This window comes from Amblyomma mixtum, chromosome 1 (assembly GCF_055824585.1).
Source record: "Amblyomma mixtum isolate Tamu chromosome 1, ASM5582458v1, whole genome shotgun sequence".
NCBI lineage: Eukaryota > Metazoa > Arthropoda > Arachnida > Ixodida > Ixodidae > Amblyomma > Amblyomma mixtum.
This window is the reverse complement of record NC_143012.1, coordinates 199823243-199845164: the sequence shown is the minus strand read 5'-3', so window position 1 is coordinate 199845164 and position 21922 is coordinate 199823243. Positions and strand designations below refer to the sequence as shown.

Below are 21922 nucleotides of genomic sequence, written 5' to 3'. Positions count from 1 at the left end.
CGGGAGAGCGAGCCTATAAAGAAGGACGTTGACCGCTATCAGTCAGACCGGACCGCCGTTTAAGCTTCGGAGAAGCGCGCCCGTTCGACTCCCGGGGAAAACACCACTCGGCCAGCCACGGACCAACGAGGCAACGTTCGCCAGTCTGCGGGACGGCATCGTCATGGAACTCTGGTCGTCGGACTGCCGCAGTGCCCGGTGAACAAATTGTGTTTTGTTTGTTTATCTCTCTCTCTTGCGTTAGTGCACTTTAGGTGCAATATTGCCTCTGTATTGTATTCTCTCTCTAATTTAACTTTGCACAAGTTGCATCGTTTGTTAATCACTTTGTATGTGCTTGTACTAGTGATTGTGTAATCCTCTGTATCGTCTCTTTGCTATATAAACCTTGTTTTGTTTTGTAAAACTTTGGCTCCGACCCATTCTCTGGCTTGCGACCAGCGAAAGCTGGGCACCGAACGCCCAAAAACCTCTTGTCACTTGGTGGCTGGTCTCCGCTGAGTTTGCCACGCTGAGTCGAGGGCATCTCCTTTGAGTCCGAGACCGCTACCCCCACACGCTCTAAGGGTGTCTGGGAGCTTCCCACTAAAAGTGCGCGAAGCCAGGGTGAGAATATATTCTGGCGTCCGCGACAGGACGTTTGGTGTTTGCAAGCACAGAGAACGGAGAAAGAGTCGGAAGGAGTTTACGAAGAGGTCGTAAACGAGTGGTAGCAGCAGAGCGATACCGTGAGGTGCCGCGCTGAAGCGGTTAATGAGGTTCACCGTGGAGAGGTATTAGTTGCCTTGATGTAGAGTTCGGCCTCCAACTATGAATTTAAAGGAGCTTGTAGAGGTGGGCACCCAGATGGGGTTGTCCGGAGCTGGACTGCGTAAATGGGTGGACCAAGAAAGAGAGAAGGCCGAGAAAGAAAGAGAGAAGGCTCGGGAAGAAGCCGAAAAAGAAAGACAGAGGGCTCGGGAAGAAGCCGAAAAAGAAAGAGAGAGGGCTCGGGAAGAAGCCGAAAAAGAGAGAGAGAGAGTTGAAAAGGAAAGGCAGAAGGCTCGAGAAGAAGCCGAGAAAGAAAAAGAAAGAGAATTTGAACGCGAAATGAAGCTGCTTGCCGTGAAACTGGAACTGCAACGTGCTGCGAACCACTCAGCTGAAGTGCATAGCACTAGGGAAGAATGTAGCAGTTTCCGGATAGATGCCAGCAGGTTGCTCCCTAGATTCGATGAAAAAAGGGACGATCTGGACGCATTCCTTAAGCGATTCGAAGGGATCGCGGTGAGCCAGAATTGGTCAGACAGTGAATGCGCTACCGTTCTTAGCACTTGTCTGAGCGGTGAGGCACTAAGTGTATTCGGGCGACTGTCTCCTGAAGACGCAGCAAGTTATAGCAAGGTGAAAGCCGCTCTGCTTAAACGATTCCGACTCACCACCGAGGGATTTAGGGACAAATTTCGGACAGGAAAGCCCACAGACGGCGAAACGGCAACACAATATGTGGCGCGGTTAAGCCACTATTTCGATCGGTGGACAGAACTGTCGGAAATCGCCCAGGAGTACAGTGCACTCCGCGAGCTGCTCATCAAGGAGCAATTCCTGAGCAGCTGCCACCCGAACTTGTCGCTGTACCTCAAGGAGAGAAGGGCCAAGACCCTCTCTGAAATGCTAGAACTCGCCGACCAATTTCTTGAAGCCCAAGGAGGAACGAATCTGAGCAAAATTAAGAATGCAAATTCAGAAAGCGCGCAGAAATCCGACAACCGCGATACGCGATTCAGTCCAAAACCCCCACCGAAGTGCTATCTATGCAACAAGGTAGGACACTACGCGTCAAATTGCCGCAACAGTGCTACAAGCAGCCCAACAGCGTGTTTCAAATGCGGCCAAAAAGGGCACAAATCTGCGGTGTGCCCTAAACCAGGGAAGTCCATTCCCCAGGTATCCTGCATGCAGACTCGTTCGGGCGATCATCTGGAGGAAGAAGACGACAATGGCTTTGTAGAGTTAAAAAGCGGCAAGAAAATACCAGTAGTTAACGCAGTCATGAGGCCCCGACCTGATCACCTTGCTGAGGGAATGCCTGTACTCACAGGAAGGGTGGCAGGAAGATCAGTCTCCGTGCTGCGCGACACAGGCACCAGCACTGTGATTGTGAAGAGAGATTTAGTCCAAGACGACGAACTTACCGGAAGAAAGAGCCCGGTATTCCTTGTAGATGGCTCCATTCGATTTCTGCCCGAAGCTAGAGTGACGGTAGACACACCGTACTACAGCGGAGAGGTGACGGCGTTATGCATGAAAAATCCTTTGTACGATCTTATTTTGGGCAATATTCATGGAGTTAGAGGGGCAGAAGACCCACAATGTCTCAATGAAAATAAAGAAGAGCAGTCAGCTCCAACGAAATCGGAACGACAAGAAAAGGAAGAAGCCAGTGTGGCGGCGGTAACCCGCGCACAAGCCAAGGCTCAGAGAACAAAATTCTCATCGTTGAAGACTCCGGATGCTGCTAAAGAATCGGCGGAAGAGCGAAGCTATGGAGAAGAACAAGAACGAGACAAAACACTGCGAACGTGCCTTTCACAACTGGGCAAACGAAGGAAATGCCGAGACGGGAAGAGTACCATAGAGTTCCGATGGGAGAAGGGGCTTCTGTACCGGTTTTATACCGACAGAACAGGCAAGCAACTACGTCAGTTGGTCGTGCCCGAGAAATATCGAGAGACAGTCCTACAGACAGCACATGACAATATCATGGCCGGTCATCTGGGAGGCGAAAAAACGAAATCCAGGATACTGGATGAGTTCTTTTGGCCAGGTATCTCCGCTGACGTTAAGAGGTTCGTCGCTTCATGTGACATATGCCAAAGGACCGTTCAAAAGGGTCGGGTACCACGTGTACCGCTTGGAAGACCACCTATAATCGAAACTCCATTTTCTAGAGTGGCAATAGATGTCGTGGGACCAATCCATCCCCCATCTAAAGGCGGGAATCGTTACATTCTTACTTTAGTGGACTATGCCACCCGCTATCCGGATGCTGTGGCACTGCCGAGCATCGAGACCGAGCGAATCGCTGAAGCACTTGTCGAGATTTTTTCACGCGTCGGAGTGCCGAGAGAAGTACTTAGTGACCGGGGAAGCAACTTCACCTCCGATCTCATGAAGGAAGTAGCGAGACTACTATCATTACGCCAATTGCACACCACCCCATACCATCCAATGGCAAATGGATTAGTAGAAAAGTTCAACGGGACCCTTAAGACGATGTTGAAGCGCATGTGCGCAGAAAAACCCCGCGACTGGGACCGATATCTGGCCCCATTACTCTTCGCGTACAGGGAGGTTCCACAGGCTAGCCTAGGATTCTCGCCTTTCGAACTTCTATACGGCCGACAGGTAAGAGGCCCTCTAACCATCCTCAGGGAACTTTGGACCAATGAAGAACTGGATGAAGAGTCAAAGACTACATACCAACATGTTCTCGACCTTCGGAACAGACTAGAAGAAACCTGTCGACTGGCCCACGAAGAATTGCAAAGAGCTGGAGCACGCTACGCTACGATATACAATCGAAAGACGAAGGATCGACAGTTCAGGGCTGGCGATAAGGTACTGGTTCTTCTTCCGACCGACAAGAACAAATTGCTCTTGCAATGGAAGGGACCATTTGAAGTGAAGGAAAAGAAGGGTGAAGCTGACTACACCATCGAGACGCCCGGGGGCCCCAGACTCTTCCATGCTAATTTGCTAAAGAGATACGAAGAAAGAGCAGTAACACCCACGAGACGTCAATGTCTAGCCTTCAGCGGCGTGTCAGACCTGGACGAAGAACAGAGCATTCCAGTACCTGAATTTAACAAGACGGAAGGAATGCAAGACGTGAAACTGTCCCCTAAATTATCTCTCGCACAGCAAACGCAACTCAGGGAGGTGATGACCAAACACCGTCCGATTTTTTCCAACGTGCCCGGCAAAACTGAATGGGTGGAGTGTCACCTCGAGCTGACAACCGATACCCCGGTATACGTCCGGCAATATCCACTACCTTTTTCTACGCGCGAAAACGTCGAAAAGGAAGTGCGAGAGATGAAGACACTGGGCATAATCGAGGAATCATTGTCGCCGTACAACTCACCCGTCCTGCTCGTACGAAAACCGGACCAGACAAACCGGTTTGTGGTGGACTTTCGGCGTCTAAACGATGTATTGGTGGCAGATTCTGAACCTATGCCGACGGCCGACTCGGTGTTTGCCAGCGTGGGAGGAGCGAACTACTTCTCCAAAGTCGACTTTGTGAAAGGATACTGGCAAATTCCACTGTCTGAACCTTCAAAGGCTAAGACGGCGTTTTCTACACCCTCCGGCCTTTACCAGTTCCGTTACATGCCATTTGGCATTAAAACCGCTCCAGCTGTCTTTGCGAAACTAATGAGACGGATCACGAAGGGTCTCCCCGATGTATATCACTACTACGATGACGTCCTAGTGGCAAGCAAGACATGGGAAGAACACATCACATCGTTGGAACAACTGTTCGCGAGGATCAAGACAGCTGGACTAACCATTCGCCCTAGTAAGTGTGAATTTGGAGTACACGAGATCGACTTCCTCGGGCACCGACTCGGGAAGGGGTATTTGGCGCCACTTGAGAAAACTCTAGAGAAGATACAAGCCGCTCCGGCCCCAAAAACTAAGCGGCAGGTACGTTCGTTCTTAGGACTTACCGGCTACTATCGAGAATTCATCCCAAACTACGCCGAAATCAGCGCTCCCCTTACGCAACTGACGAGAAAGGGTGAGAACAACCACGTCAAGTGGACACCCCTCCAAGAGGCAGCCTTCACGGAATTAAAGCGACATATTGCCAACCCTCCTATACTACGGCTCCCCGACTTCACGCAGCCCTTTGTGCTGCGTACAGAAGCATCCGATACAAGCCTGGGTGCCGTACTGATGAAACCACACCAGGGGACCCTCCATCCGATTGCATATGCCAGTAGGAAGCTGCTCCCCAGGGAGGCCGCGTACAGTACCATCGAAAGGGAGTGCCTGGCGCTGGTATGGGGAATCCGGAACTTCAACACCTACCTCTACGGAACACCGTTCGTAGTACAAACCGACCACCAGCCGCTCCAGTACCTCCAACAAGCAAAACAATTGAACAGCCGTGTACTACGATGGAGTTTACTCCTCCAAGAGTACCAGTTTAGAGTAGAACCCATAAAAGGCAGCGAAAATGTGGGGGCCGACTACTTAAGTCGAGTCTAGAACTTAGGTGGAAGCATGCCTCAAGGTCGAGTGTGTTATGACTGAACATTGTACTGCCGAATTTCGGCGAGTTTTGAAGTGCATTGTGAACACTGCATTTTGTTGTGTATGCGAAAACATCATGATATTGATGTATATATTCTCACATATAGCTTGTGAGCGCATGCATGTGCGCGCGAATTCTACCGCCGAACTGCGGCGTGTTTTGGAGTGCAATCTGTCTATTGTACTGTGTTATGTATGTGAAAGCATCAAGGTATTGATGTATGTATTTTGGCATACGCCACGGACATTGTGAGCGCATGCATGGGCGCGCGAATTTTGTGTTTTGTGAATATTGTTACACAATATTCTTAAAGGAAGGGGCAGTGTCACAAAATTCGGCGCATTTTAGGAACAAACAAAGAAAACCGCCGCGCGCACGGCGTCTCGCCGGCGCGAGCCCGACGGGGGTGAGGGAAAGCCCCGCCGAGCGCGTGCCTCTCTCTCCACCGCCGTGGCGTGCGCCGAGGAAATGAGTCATCCCCGCCGATTATTCTCGAACATGCGAGTCGGTTCTACGGCGGACGGGGGGGAAAGGGCGTAGCCTTGCGTGCACTAAGACACGTCCTCCTCGCCCGTCGGCGTCGGCGCCGCTCAAGAACACGCTCGAAACTTCGAGATGCGACCCCCGACCTCTGACCAATGAAGACGCGCGGCCGGTGAGAAGAGGAAAGGGAGACAGCACTGCCAATGCTGCGTGTATGTGCGCGCCTACTCGGGCGCGAACAACAAACAGACGGGAGAGCGAGCCTATAAAGAAGGACGTTGACCGCTATCAGTCAGACCGGACCGCCGTTTAAGCTTCGGAGAAGCGCGCCCGTTCGACTCCCGGGGAAAACACCACTCGGCCAGCCACGGACCAACGAGGCAACGTTCGCCAGTCTGCGGGACGGCATCGTCATGGAACTCTGGTCGTCGGACTGCCGCAGTGCCCGGTGAACAAATTGTGTTTTGTTTGTTTATCTCTCTCTCTTGCGTTAGTGCACTTTAGGTGCAATATTGCCTCTGTATTGTATTCTCTCTCTAATTTAACTTTGCACAAGTTGCATCGTTTGTTAATCACTTTGTATGTGCTTGTACTAGTGATTGTGTAATCCTCTGTATCGTCTCTTTGCTATATAAACCTTGTTTTGTTTTGTAAAACTTTGGCTCCGACCCATTCTCTGGCTTGCGACCAGCGAAAGCTGGGCACCGAACGCCCAAAAACCTCTTGTCACTTGGTGGCTGGTCTCCGCTGAGTTTGCCACGCTGAGTCGAGGGCATCTCCTTTGAGTCCGAGACCGCTACCCCCACACGCTCTAAGGGTGTCTGGGAGCTTCCCACTAAAAGTGCGCGAAGCCAGGGTGACACCCAGGCGTGGCCAGTAGTACTTTTCTTGAATTCTGGCTTGTGTTCTAGAAACACGAAGGTGGCCGGAAGCTGGTTCGTCATGGCAGGCGTGAAGAATTTCATTGCGTACGGTCACGGGGACGACCAGCAAGCATGTGTTGGCCGCAATATTCTTCTTGAAGACAACACCGTTACTTATGCAGAGAGACGACAAAGCGCGTCTGAGCACTTGAGGAACTCTTCTGCTGGCACCTTCAAGATAACGAATGACGTCGTGAAGATCGGGGTCGGCGCGTTGATGCTTGTTGAAATCGTTGGTACGCATTGCATTCAGCAATACTTCATCGTCGTCAGCTGCGTCGTCCGGAGCTGGTCGCACAGGAGCACGAGATAAGCAGTCTGCGTCTGCGTGTGTGCGACCGGATTTGTAAATGACGGTGATATTGAATTCTTGAAGTCGAAGGCTCCATCAAATGAGGCGGTCGAAAGGATCCTTGAGATTGGTGAGCCAGCACCGTGCGTGATGATCGGTCATTACTTTGAAGGAGCGGCCATAAAGGTATGGTCTGAACTTGGAAACTGCCCAAACGATGGCGATGCATTCTTTTTCAGAGGCAGAGTAGTAGTTGGCTTCTGTCTTCGAGAGTGCGCGGCTTGCATGGGCGATGACACGTGGTTGGTTCTGTTGAACTTGAACGAGGACAGCACCCAAACCAACGTTGCTCGCATCGGTGTGGGCCCTTGAGTCTGCAAGCTCATCAAAGTGCGCCAGCACGGGGGGTGACTGCAGGCGCCGTTGAAGTTTTGAAACGCCTTCTCCTGTGGTGGTTCCTCCTTGAACGGTACATGCGCTTTTGTCAGACCAGTAAGGGTGAGGCAATTATAGCGAAATTCTCCGCGAAGCAGCGGTAATACGCGCAGAGCCCGAGGAAGCGACGAACTTCCTTCTGGTCACGCGGCCGTGGAAAATAGGCAATGGCGTGTGACGGCGGCGTAGCTGAGATTGGGCGGCTGTGGCTGCACAGGGCCGGGTTCGGATAGTAGTGTACTCGGGCACTCATGTCAACAGATTTTTTCATGGAGCTCGTCTCCTTTACGAAGCCAGCTATAGTCACTGGGGGACTTTGAACCAGGTCGGCGAACAGCTGCTCCTTGACCCCTTTCACCAGGAAGCTCACCTAGCCCTTACAAAAATTTCTACCGAGTTTTAATTAAATACTTATTGAGTCTCGGCAATAAATTCTCTTGCGGTTTAATTGAGAGCGTATAGACTTTTTTTGTTGAGTTTCAATTTAAAATTGGCCACCGTATTCCAATTGGCTGTTTATTAACTTAACTCTATAGATCCAAATTGAGATGTTATTGACTGGCAATACATATTTAACTGACTGTTTATAAACCTACAGTTCACATTTAATTGCATGTCAATTAACACTAAATTCATATTAAGTTAACATTTAATTGACAGTTTATTATGAATTCTCTTGCGGTTGAATTGACAGTTTATAGATTTGTTTGTGTTGAGTTTCAATTTAAAATTGGCCACCGTATTCCAATTGGCAGTTTATTACTTTAACTCAGTAGATCTAAATTGAGATTTTATTGACTGGCATTACATATTTAACTGACTGTTTAAAAACCTGCAGTTCACGTTTAATTGGCAGTTTATTACTTGGCATTTTTATTTAATTGACCTGCAGTTCACATTTAACTGACTGTTTATTAAAAGATCTAAATACATCCAGTCGAAAGTTTACTGGTTGTTTATTACCTTGCCACAGTGTTCCGAGCTACATAGTGCATCCGCTGTGTGCGTGTGGTGATCTCAAAATCACAACACTGCGATACAGTCGCACAAAAGAAAACTGGCGAATTACCTTTCCTGGTGTTTCCAGACCAGGGTTTCAGAAATGGGTTCTGTGACATGGCATAGTGTGTTCTCATCTGGTGTGACCCAGCCGGCTGATACCAGCTCTGGTGTGCTTTGGTTTACTGTTTCCTGGTGCGGTTGGTGTAGCATTCCGGGATGATGATATCAAAAAAAGGGTGAAACATCCAGAAAAAATATGTTACCTAACATGTCTTCATAGTGATGCTCAATGTTTGGACATACTATCGTGAGCAAAAGTAAGAAAGCAATGCATGTGCATGCTGAAACGTGCCATATTGCATATGGGCATCGGTCTCTACAACAGGATTGCTTCGTCAGGCGGCGCCCGCATGCAGTTTGGTAAAATTCGGCAAGAACTCACAGGGGTCTTTCAAATTTTGAGCACGGTAGTATGTACGTAGCAGCATGAAAATAATTATTACATGATTCATGTTCTTGACAAGCACGAAGAGCAAGTACGTATTGAAAGAACAAAAAAAAAACGCTCACATTTGCCTAAGAGCAACCTTAGCTTTATTAGTAGACAAAAGCAGCGAATGAGTCACACTGGAGGCCCCTCGCGTTATAGCGTGCATCTTTTTCGAGAAAGTCGAATATCATTCATTGCCTTGATGGCAGCTTGAATCCATTTGTGTGTAGCGACAGTGCCTGAAGATTAAGGGAGAAAAATTATATATTTATTATGATATACACTGCTATAATGATCCCATTGCAAAGACAACTAGCAAATGCTGCTATTTGCATTAAAGGAGGATGGCTCATGTCACAGCACCCATGCATGCCAACACTGAATCAGAATCCCTTCGGCCTCAACACTTTTAAAATACCGAGCTTCACAGTACATGGCTGCCAAAAACCAACAGCCTTATTTCTAAAGCATGACAGACAACTGAGCATTCATGGAAAGTTGTTAATTCCTGGCTAGTTTTTCTGCTCATGCACCGCCCCATTGCTCTACGAACCTCACCATTTAAGCTGCTTATACTGTCGCTCACATGAGCTACGAACTATGCCCATCAAGTAACCTCTTGTACACAAACCTTCACATGATGACATACTTACAATGATTTGGTCACTAGCTTCCATCCCGTACATTTGTTATTATCCTTTGTTTTGTGCTTCCTAATAAACCACTAACAAATCCTGAGTTGCAATTCTCGAATACACTGACGGAGTGAATATATACTTCAGTGCTAAATCCAGCTAAAACCAGTAATCACCTGTGAGTGCATTCATTTTCACTTGCGTGAGTGCCTTCTGTAGAGCCTTTTCCTTGCCTTCCAATATCCTTCTCCTGAGCAGTTGCCAATGAAGCTGCGCTGTACCACTGCTTCTCTTCACCACACAGTTGCGGTGGCCCGCTTCAGAAATACTGCATCCTTCTGGATTCCGTCCAGAGTTTGTACACAGCCTTTTCAGTCTCGAAACAATAAATGAATGCACCTGCAGGAAACAGCTAGAACACAGGAATAAAATTTCTATGCTATAGTCACAGCCAGGAATGGAACGTTAATTGCGGGTTTAACGTCAAAGCGACTCAGGCTTTGAGGAACACCGCAGTGAAGCGCTCAGGAAATTCTGGCCCCCTCGGGTTCTTTAACGTGCACAGACATCGCACAGTACACGGGCCTCTAGATTTCGCCTCCATCGACATTACACCGGTGCGGCCAAATTCGAATTGCATTTGTTGATTGCATAGTGTCGTATGGTACTATGCTTTCATGCCTGTTGAAGCATGAAACTCACAAATCATGTAGTTGTTTAAAATAAACACAAAACTTACACCTTCACAATAATGGTGTCATGCATTAGTAGTAGGTTCCGATGTAAGAAAGAAGTGAAAACGGTAATTGTGTACTTTGCCTTTTTATAACGCTAACTGCACAAACCATTTAGGAAAATGATTTCATGCTGATGAAAACCACAGATTAGTGTGTATAATAGCAAATATTCAAAACTAAAATTGTATGCAACAGTAGGAACACTGCCTGTATATCACACAAGAGGCTGGGCCTGCTAAGAGCAATTCTGTAATTCCAGCTCTTCCACATGCCCTTGACACAACACTGAAATGTGCAATACCTAAAAAATTTAAATGTGATAAAGAAGTAAGTGTAACATAAACTGACGACTCACTAGTAGACCGAGGAAGTAGAAATAGTAATGCAATAACCAGCTCTAAAACGCACTAGCAATTAGTCACATCGAGAAGCAGAGCCATGCAAGACAAACCAGTTTCTTAGAGTGGCAAAAGCACAACTACACTCTAGTATTTCCAAAAAGGTGTGCATGTTACAAGCCAAGTGCTTCTTTATTGCTAAGCCATTTTTCACTATGAACATTGCTGCTAAGTGCATGAGAAAAAGAGGGTAACATTTCGCATTTTATCTTTTTGTTGTTTGGTTTGCTTTTCTTTGTACTTGGCTCCTTTCTATTTCTGAGTATATACAGTGCAACCCATATAATGTGGAAAACTGATGATGTAAACAGTTGTTAGCGCAGCATGCATTCATGTCTTATATCCTATTCTTTTCGAGTTGTTTAGCCATGCCATCAGGTAGCAAGCCAAAAATCTGAGTCAACCAGGTTGCTACAATCTCCTAGACAAATATATGTGAATAAGAGCAATTATACTCACTGAAATGGCAAAAATCTTAAGATTTACAGTTAAATTACTATTTCAGCTGCACTATAATGCCTTTCATATTTTGCCCCTCAAGTGAAATCAGATGCCTTCGCTGGAAAGGTCTCTGAGGATCAATAACTTCGTGTGGGCTAGTCGGTTAAGCATCATTGTAAGAGGCAGCGCAAAAGAAACCAGGATGAAAGGGAAGACACATATATCACAGGACGAGCGCTGAACTACCAACTGGTAGTTGGACGAGCGCTGAACTACCAATTGGTACTTCAGCGCTCGTCCTTTGGTATACGTGTCTTCCCTTTCATCCTGTTTATGTTTGCCCAGCCTCTTACAATGGGTCTCTGAGGAGTGTCATGCGACACTGGCGTTACAGTAGAAGAATGAAAGTTATCCTACTGCTACAACTGTTTAGGAGGAGTGCTATGTGACACAGGTATTACAGTAGAAGGATAACAAGGCTGTCCTCCTGCTGTAATATCGCCTTAAAATGCTGCTCTGTAGCCCGCCACTTCAAATCCAGAATCAAAGTTGCAGTATTGGATGACGCCTTATTGAGAGGAAACACACATATACTATTTCAAAAGGAAATGCCAACATATGCCGCCAACACTGGTTCAAAGCACACTGGTGCAACACACTGATCTCAACACAGAGTTTTAGAAAAACTAAACGCACTTTAGAAAACTCAGTACTTACATGTGTTCTGCAATACACGTTGAACGGGCACAGTCAAGGAAGACAGCCCCACAGTTGGACAGCGGAGACATCCTTTTCAGTGGCAGCTCTTTTCAGACCTCTTCACCATTGGACAGCAGGCACTTCACCTGCATAACATCATAATTTGAATTTCACCTGTGCAATCTATGGAAGATGAAGTACCCACAATGACTGTTAATGGGTAAGAATTCGTATCGCCAGTTTCGCACACACACAAGGCAAAGTTTAAACAGACAAAAGTTGACTTGCTCACACTTGAATCCACGATAAGCTCTGCACTGTTTAGGGTTCTTCAGAAATATTTAATCTGAAAGGGCTCTATGAAAAGGCTGCAAAGCGCTCGAGTCTATTTTTGGACTGGTTATTCTTCAGCATCCAACAACAATTTTTCTTCACGGTCGCCTGTCACTAAAAGCACTTTACGGCTACACTAATGATCGAACAGGCAGTTTTCTCATTGGGGAAGCCGCATCACTCCTCTATTTACGCGAATACGCGTTCATACAGCCTGTTACTGGATGTGGCTTTTTGAGCTTGTAAGACACCACTGCGAGGCGATTGCACCGACAATTCAGCCTTGGACGACGACGTATTCAGTCTGCTTTTTTTTCCAACGCGATTAACCGCCCGCCACAGTGGCCAGTAGCGCGTATCGCTTGGTCTGGCTTGGTTTATTGGGGTTTAACGTCCCAAACCGACTCAGGCTATAAGGGACGCCGTAGTAAAGGGCTCCGGAAATTTCGACCACCTGGGGTCTTTAACGTGCCCTGACATCGCACAGTACACAGGCCTCTAGAATTTCGCCTGCATCGAAATTCGGCCGCCGAGGCCGGTATCGAACCCGCGTCTATCGGGTCCGCAGCCGAGCGCCGCAACCACTGAGCCACCGCGGCGGATCTGGTGCCGCACAGTCCGCAGCAGCGAACACGACTCGATGTCGTATCGAGCAGAGTATATCAAATGCCGAGCCCTGACGCGTACTCGCGTAGCGCAGTATGCAGCGCCAGAGACCGAATGACGCGCACTACCGGCCACCAAGGCGGGCAGCTATGGGTTAGCTGCGTCGAATGCAGAGCGAACACAGCATACCCCTAGAGCTCGACAGAAGGTTTAATCGTCTCGCATAGGTGTGTTCAAAGCTTACGAAGCCACTTCAAGAAATTGTATCGACGCGTGTACGCGCAGCACATAATGCAACGCTAAACAGGTCGAGTTGCGTGCACTATCGTCAAACCGCTGCGAGCGGATAGCGACGAAAAACATGCGTGCAGGCAGCAGTGCACAACCACGTCGAACACTGATTTTAGATTATTTTCACGGCGTTCGCGTCGCAACGGATACACTGTGAACACAGACAGGACAGCTAGTTTATGACTCAATGTAGAGTGCATTTTGCCACCGCAGAAATAACCGTGCACAATGTCCGGCGGGTTAACAAAGGCGGCAGCGCCCCATCTCTTCCGTTTCTTCTCGCCTTAGTGCTAGGTGCTTAATTTGCGTGGTAGCAAATTGCGCGCATTCCTGCGCATTATTACAGGTCTTAGCTGAAAACGAAGACTCGACGCCTTCCAGTAACCGCTTTCTTCTTTTGTGAGGCGGTTCCGATAGATAAAAGATGCAGCAGCTTCCATCGGTGAAGTCCAACGTGCTGTCATGACGAAAAGCCAGCAGGCTTCCCGGCGCGGTCACTTTTTCACGAAGCACACGAAGGGCTGGAAATTGTACTGCCAGCGGTGCCAAAAGCTACGATCACAAGTCAACCCAAACACGTGTTTGAAGCAGCGATTTTGAAATAAATACAACACAAATCATGCCTGAACGAGCGAGCGGCGAGCACAAACGGCAGCACTTAACGTCGCCGGAACGACCCGCGTGGTCGCGTGGTGCCCGGATGTGTTCGTCTTGTCACGTGACCTGCCAGCCTGCGCGCTTGATTTGAACGGCGTTAGCAAGTCTGCGCGGCGCGGGCGCAAGGTACATATGCCATATATTGGTTTCTCAATAGGTGTGTTGAATACTGGTCTCACGAGGCATTTCAACAGCCTGTACGCTTATACTCTATGGTCCAATCAAGATGATGCCATTTTATTTCATGCGTTTGCCTCCTTTTTGTTGTAATAGTCTTTAGTTACCCTCGTGTACATATGTGTGCATGCTCCCTATCTGAGCAAATGTGTACGGGTCCTTATAACCCACACCTGCAAAAATCCCCAATTGGATTGACAGTATCTTCAATCAAAATAAATATCAGGTTTTTCAGGGAAGACTCAAAAATTTTCAAAAATAGGCTTTTTGGGGTAAAAATATGGCTTTTGCGGCAAATTATTACCAGTATTCGGTGCAGTTTTTTCTGCGCTGTTTTGGCGCATGTTGTTTTGTCGGGAGCTGTTCTTCATGGCGCCATTGTCTAGCCACTCCTCGACTTTACTGAGAGCGTAAAATGGGCCAATGGAATCGTCGGTTGTATCGGCACTTATATAGCAAAATGCTTTTTTTTTCTTGTCGTGGCAACGCAAGTGAATATAGAAACCACTGATTTCCTGCAGTGGTACGACTGCATTTCTTCGATAAAGGCAATTTTTCTTCAAAGTCGAAGTGGAGCACCGAGCTAAAGTTCTGCAAAAATCCTTTTTCTCGCTAATGGCTTTCCTCTGAAGACGTCTTACATAGTCACGTGTTAGCCATCTTCTCATGCACTCCCGAAGGTGGTCCAGAAGTGAAATTCGGTTCAATTCCTTTCTTATTAGGTCGTCCTTTTCCCACAATGCATAAAACACTTCCTTTTCATCTGTAATCCCAAGCCCCGGAAGCGTGATAGCCTGAGCGGTGGGACATGCTTTGCAGTCGCCAAGTAAGCACCAAGTTGGGGGTTCCAGACTGACAAGTCGCGAAAGACTAACGTGGAAAATTGGGCGTGTTGGTACATGTCTTGAACTAATAAATGGCAGCGCAAGAAGACGAGGACTAGACGAGACAACAAGGACGGCGCTGAAATTCCAACTTTTATTGCCAACGAATCGTGCGAACATATATGCACTCTGAACAATCCGGCGCCATCGTCAGTGCGTGCGCAAATATGTCAGCTCTTTATCAGATAGAGTGATAGAAGCGGAGCTAACACATTCTTCTCCCTATTATATGTAAACTCCGATTCAATGATTTCGCGCGTTACACGTTGATTATTCTTTTTTCTAATGACGGTGCTAGTAAGATCTGGGGAACATTCTTCACACGTAAGGCAGTGGGCGGCCAGACGGCCTGCAAAATCTTTTCCTTCAAGGGCATTTTCTACATTTTTGGCATGCTCCCTACACCTGTCATTCACGCATCTCCCAGTTTGGCCGACGTAAATTTTACCACAGTTTAAAGGAATTTTATATACTACGCCTTCTGCGCATTCAACAAAGGGCCGCCGATGCTTCTTTCCATTCATTTATTTGTTCGCGAGAGCCTACAATGCTCTTTTTCTGACCGCTAACTTTTGCAAGGGCGCACACGGCTAGCTTTACGTTTGCACAGTAAACGCAAACATGCACCTCCTCTGAAGGAATGGTAATTCCTCTCACATTTATTTTAGACTTTTATGTACACCTTGGGAGTTTTACAATAAAGGGCCGTGTCAGGGTTAGCTGCTTTAAACATGTGGTATGCCTCACCAATAGAATTCGAGATGACACGTCGTGCAATATCTCTTTCTAAAGCGCAGCTCGGCCATTTCTGCGTTTCGCGGCGTCGCCGCCGCCGCTGTCCTTTGTAACCAGGAGAGGGTAAAATTGCAACCTTCTCCCCTCCTTAGCAAGTAACAAAAACAGCGCCGCGCGGACGGCTCTCGCCCGCGCGCGTCGTAAAGCGGGCGAGAAGGAACCCCTGGAGAATGACTGGCCTTTTGTGTGTGGCTGCCCCTCTCCCACCGCTCGTCGACGCAGCGCGCGGGGGGATTGCCGTCGATTGTTCTAGACTGTACGAGTCGTTTCTGCGTGATATTGACGGAGAGGGCGTAGCCTTGCGGCCGCTAATAGATGCCCTCCACCTCTTCACTCGCGCGACGGCGGCGGCGCCACGACAGAAAGTTCCAGATGCTCCTCGAAGGCACTCCCGGCCTTTGACCAATGAGGACGCGCGCCCAGCGCGAGAAGGAGAAGGACACTGCACAGCCGACACTGTGTATATGTACACGCCTGCCTTGGCGCGAAAAACAGACAGACGTGAAGTGAGCCTATATAAGAAGGACGTTGACCGCCCGAGCCGCCGTTTAAGCTTCAGTGCACAAATTGCGCTTTGTTTGTTTGCTCTCTCTCTTGCGTTAGTGCACTTTAGGTACAATATTTCTTTTGTATTGTATTCTCTCTTCAGTGTAACTATGCACGAGCTGCATTGTTTTGTTAATCACTTTGTATGTGCTTGTGCTAGTGATTGTGAAATCCTCTGTGTCGTCTCATTGCTGTATAAATTTTGTTTTGTGAACCTTTTGCTATGACCCATTCTTCGGCTTGCGACCGGCGAAAGCTGGGCACCAAACGACCAAAAACCTCTTGTCACTAGGTAGCTGGTCTCCGCTTAGCTTGCCACGCTGAGCCAAGGGCATCTTTAGTAAAACGAGCTTCTGGGCAAGTTGGTTACTTTGTTTCCACATCACTGCAGCGTAAAAAAGAAGAGCACAAAGGCAGAAAATACTTACGACACGGACAAACGCTGCACTCACAACTGATTTTATTTCGCCAGCAATGGGAAATATAAAGATTCCTCCGCGAATGCGCGCGCAGGAAAGTACACATGCCATGAATAACAACGATACATTATCACCCATCAGATACATATTATCGTGTGGCAGAGAAAAGATCACATTCCGCTTTGTACAAATGAATAGAAGTATCGCTTATGCAAAAATCGCCCTTTATATTTATATGGTAAGCTTCTAGTAGTTCACGTGCAGTTTGATCTTTGCTTTTGCCTAGAATCCTTGCACCGTCAAAATGAGGTGAACAATCCTGGCAAGACCTGCAATGTTTTTCTAAGTTAACATCTTCATCATTCTCAAAATTTCTTTCATGCTCCCTCAATCGATCATTGACACATCTGCCAGACTGGCCGACATAGGTTTTTCCGCATGACAGTGGAATTTCATATACCACTCCTGACTGGCACTGTACATGGGGCTTGGTATGGGTGATAATGTATCGTTGTTATTCATGGCATGTGTACTTTCCTGCGCGCGCATTCGCGGCGGAATCTTTATATTCACCATTGCTGGCGAAATAAAGTCAGTTGTGAGTGCAGCGTTTGTCCGTGTCGTAAGTGTTTTCTTCCTTTTTGCTCGCCTTTTTTACGCTGCAGTGATGTGGAAACAAGGGCATCTCCTTTGTGTCCGAGACCGCTACCTCCACACGCTCTAAGGGTGACTCGGAACGCACGCAACAGGTGCGCGAAGTTGGTTCTCAAACGCCCGAGCCGAAACGCATGGCCGCCGCCGTTTGTTACTGCGAACCGCCTGCCTATATAAATAATTTACTCTCTGCACGTTCTTTGCGAACCTTGAGCGAGGCAACCGGTGAAAGTCCTTCGCCTGCCGCTGCTGCTAAACGAGCTGCCAGAGCACAGGCCCAGCGCCGTCGCCGCCAGAATCCAGAGGTGCGTGCCGCCAAAGCGGAAGCTCCCGTTGCCGCCGTCGAGATTATGCAGGAGTGCGCGTCGCTGAGGCACAGGCTAAGAGCCGCCGCCGAGAAGACCCTGGCGTTCGCGCCGCCGAAGTGGTGACTTTAATGTAGGTATGAAGACATGCGAGAATTTCTGACCACTTATGCGGGAGAACATCCCGTTCCTCTCGCTCGTAACGGCTCCCACAGCTGACACAACCTCGCGAAATATTTGCGCAGACCTCGTCTTTGAGAACCAGGCATTGGTGCAGCAAGTCGAGCATATATGCATCTATTTCTTCGACCACAAAGCTTCCTTCATGAAAGCCAAGAACTGTTAGAGGAGTGTTTCTTGAAGAGGGATTATGTGTGAAAAATAACAAGTTGTCTGTGATGTTAAATAGATATCTTGCTCGAATTATTTGCCTCAGTCTATCGAAAAGCTGAAAACGCTGATGAGCTGCGCTCAAATTTCGCATTAGGAAGGAACGTAATCGGCGGCAATTTTTTTTTAGTTTTATCCCGAGGCCGCAGTATACAGTGTTATGAATAGAAAGGAAGGCATTGAACTTCAGAAGTGTTCCTGTGATGACACAGAAAGGAGAGGGCCGATACACGTCAAGCTCGTCTCATTTTTGGCCACAAATATTCAAAGTGACTCACATCTGCAAACGTCACGTCCCACGACTGCAACAACACTGCAGGAAACCCATTAGGAGATTTTCGGCCAGAGAAGGGCATTTCCGACAAATCTATGCGAGTTTCGACCACCGTAATAAACCTAGCGAAAGGTAGCGCGACCACTCCCGCTCGACGGCTGGGCATGGCAGTGCGCAAAAATATTCGTTCTACTCATTTGGGAGAATAACACATTATAACATTGTTAAGACACACACAAATAAGCACCACAGTAGACTGTATACATGCCGAGAAAGAAAGAAAGACACACTATAAGCACTGTACTTTTGAAGCGGTACATTCACTACTTGAGGTCTCGGCCTGAGATCATCATGCGTTGCCGATGATCTTCAAGGTTCAGTTAGCCCAGGTCCAGCCTTGAGTTCATTACTTTGGAGGACCGGTGGATGGTCAATGGTGAGACCATGGTGGTCAAGAAGTTGGACAGGTGAAGAATCAAGGTCAACGTAATTTCATGGTGAAGTGAAAGCCAAGCCAGGGACGTCAAGGTCACCTGAAGGTCAACCAAAATTTCGCCACGTGATTGACTTTAGGCTCGCCGAGGTGCGTAAACGCGGTGTTTTCGTGATTGGGCGTGTGGTCACGCCATCTCTAACTGAGTACATGACGGAAGAAGCATTGCCGCGCCTAGGAATAAGTCGGCATGCGGTGTTCACGTGGTAGGCCGTGACAGCATGACCTCCTAAACCGAGTACATAACGGAAGTAGCACCGGCGCGCCTAGCACGAAGTGCACATGTGGTGTTCACGTGCTAGGCCGTGACATCATGGTCTGCAGCGGCGGCGCGCCTCCGCACGAAGTCCGCATGTGGTGCTCATGAGCTGGGCCGTGAGGTCACATGTTCAGGCGAGCATAAAAAATTAGCAATGCTTTATCTTTGGTTAAACTGAGTTAGAAGCGGTAGCTTCAAGATAGTTTAGCCTGGAAAATACGAAATAAACGCTCAACGAACAGCATAAAATGACTTTGCCGAGCTAATCCATCGTGAAAGTAACACTTTTCACTCGGTTAAACAAAACTAAAGCACCGTTATTTTTGTGAGGTTTGCGTTTTCTGCGTTGTTTTACAATAAACCTATCCAACTAGCTCTGGTCAATGTTGTGCCAAAACGCTAGATTTGTTGGAATAAAATCCAGGAATTAATTGCGTGTTTATGTAACAAGAAATCTCACGGCTGTTGGCCCACTGCTCTGGCTCTATGCTATATAGTACGAAAACAAACAAAGCTTTCATACTGGCCATTGCCATCACTGTAGACTGCAGGGAAAAAGTAAATATCTAGTGTGTTAAGATTCTGGCGCCGGTAAAGAATCTCGTTTAGTTGAAGTTATTCAAGAGCCCATCACTACTGCGGGCCCAATAGCGCCAAAATATCTTCCGCGATAAATATCGATTGATTATTTTCGCCAAAGGAGAAATTCCTCACGAAGCTGCCAAATAATCTCATACGGCAGAGCCGACACCAAACTTTTCATGTAACCAGCAGAGCTAAGACCGGGGCCATATGGTTGATCATTATGCAAACGTCTGCACCAATGAGTGAATATTGTCTCGGGCATCGGTGGGGTCTTGGCTTGGCGGGAAGTCTAATGCTGTCACATTATTACAGCTGCTCACGCCGGCGGGTGCAACCATTTGAGCGAGATTTTTCGACTATGCTGTTCAGATGTGCAGTGCGATGCCTTTATTGTGCATAAAGTGTAATAATACCGCTGGAGTTGAGTACTTATGTGAAGCGCAGTATATAACGTGAAGGGTTCAACTTTCGTAAGCTCCATAACAATCACTTGACGCGTATTGCCTCCGAGGCTGGCTGCAACGTAGCCGCTCGCAATGGGTTAGCAGCGTGAGCTCCTTAAAATGTAAGGAAGTGTTCCTCTGATTCGATGGGAGTCATGCGCCGTTGGGAAGCATGTCAGCAAGAGGGTACCTCAAGGCACATCCGCATTCAAACCATGGTATGGTGCACGTCACGGCGGTCGGCGTTTTTCTCATCGGCCCGTCGTCTTCAACCAGCGGGGGTGGACGGCCGCACTGCCATCTTGAAAGCTCCATTCCCGCCCATTTTCGTGGGACCCATCAATCGTAAGCCGCGCAGCTTGAGTTGTGCTAAACACACTTTCCGTGGGCCACCGTTCTTGGACACAGCTTCACCGAGTCCTTGCTCATATATGGCTTCTTGAGCGGCCTATCTCAATGCCCCAGCGCTGATACCCAAATCTGCGGCTGCCACGGTGAACGCCCCTCGAGGAGCAAGGCTGCCTTCGCGCGCATCTGCTTACCCCGCTTCGCTACAACCTGGATCGCTCGTCCTGCCTCGCTCGTTGGTCTGGGGAGTGACCGTTAGTTGTGTGCGGCCCTCTCGGCTTCACACGTTCCTCGGTCGCCAGTTTTATAAATTACAGAACCTCGTCAACAGTTCTCAAACAGCTCGGACCATGATTCCGCGCGCTGCGGCAGCGCAGCGTGGTGGCAGCGGTTGATGCTTTTGGTGGTTGGTGTATTTATGAACAGCGTCATAGCTGTTTTTAGGTCCGAAGTGGGAATCTACATCCGTGCGCGATGGGGGAGGAAGTGTGTGCAAACGTGTCCACCGGAATGGCACCTCGAATGCCCCGAGCTTCTTCCTCTATCCCAAAGTCCCATTGGACGACCATTCTGCCGCGTCACTATGACTCTGGCGTGGTGTGCAGAGGCCCCCGTCCTCCGGAGACCTACCTCCCTGGGTTATGCCGCCTCATACATCAGGTGGCTTCCTCATGTTCATCTGTAAGCACTCCACATTTCCACCTTCAGCTGACGCATATCTTCTTTTCTCTTTATCTGGCCTCCTTCCCACACCAGGCCTGCCACTTCTCTGTTATCTTTTAACGTTATGCCTTTGCGCAGTGCCGTTGCGTGACTCCTTAAGAGAACAACAGCGCTACGAAACTGCTAATTCTTGCTCCATCCCCACCCCCCGAGGGTAGGAAATGTGTTGCTGTTCTATGTTACTGCAATGCGTAATGTAATTGCTGTACAATGCATCCTGTGTACTGTAAGGAAATTTTTCCGTAGTATTACTTGGCCTCTCTCGTCTGGTGCTCCCAGACTGAAGTAGATTCACGAAAAGCTGCAGCGGGAGCACAGGACACAAAAATAACTTTCTTCCTGAATAATTAAAATATACTCTCGAGGTATCCTCAATAGGTACTATATACTTGTAAAATTAATTCCCACCGGCTACATTTATAACCTCCGCGTGGGAATGAAAATCATGTCCTGAGCACTGTGCACGAATTCCATGGAAGAAGTAATCAATATTACCATTGCTCCCGCAAAAAACATGCTTGAGCGGGAATAACTTATTTATTCAGTTTTGACGGAGTAAAGTCAGTTCTCATCAGGCAGTGTGCTAGAGGACAGACGACTCCATGCCCACCTGGCCATCTTAGCAGTAGATTCGCGTTTAGCGTGTGTGTAGTGGGGGCGCCTTCTAGTGATGAAGCGTACTGGAAAGTTCACTTCAGAAATGTAAGCTACGTCTCTGTTTTTAGGAGAGTGCGCTTTGAAAGAAATAAATTGTAAACTGCTTAATTACAAAATACTGTCGGCGTTAGGATTTGCTTCTGCGAATTGTACAAGCCGATGGCATTATTTGCCAAATTCGTTGAGTCACTACTTCTGATTGTGGAGAAAGAAGAAGTAGCACGTTCGCACGAGTCATCAGCT

The 21922-nt window shown here is 48.0% G+C and overlaps 2 protein-coding genes across 2 annotated transcripts; one reads left to right on the top strand and one right to left on the bottom strand.

Annotated features, from left to right (window-relative positions):
* The first annotated feature begins 810 nt into the window (after positions 1-810).
* Positions 811-3347, top strand: LOC149370527 (uncharacterized). Its single transcript, XM_089577939.1, has 3 exons — positions 811-948; positions 1096-2433; positions 3330-3347. Exons 1-3 carry the CDS (start codon positions 811-813, stop codon positions 3345-3347), a joined length of 1494 nt encoding a protein of 497 aa, XP_089434065.1.
* A 457-nt stretch (positions 3348-3804) lies between these two features.
* Positions 3805-21640, bottom strand: LOC149370526 (uncharacterized). Its single transcript, XM_089577928.1, has 4 exons — positions 21633-21640; positions 13438-13527; positions 11859-11930; positions 3805-3838 (listed from the first exon to the last, which is right to left on the bottom strand). The coding sequence occupies exons 1-4, from the start codon at positions 21638-21640 to the stop codon at positions 3805-3807; spliced, it is 204 nt and encodes a 67-aa protein (XP_089434054.1).
* Between the last annotated feature and the right edge of the window lie 282 nt (positions 21641-21922).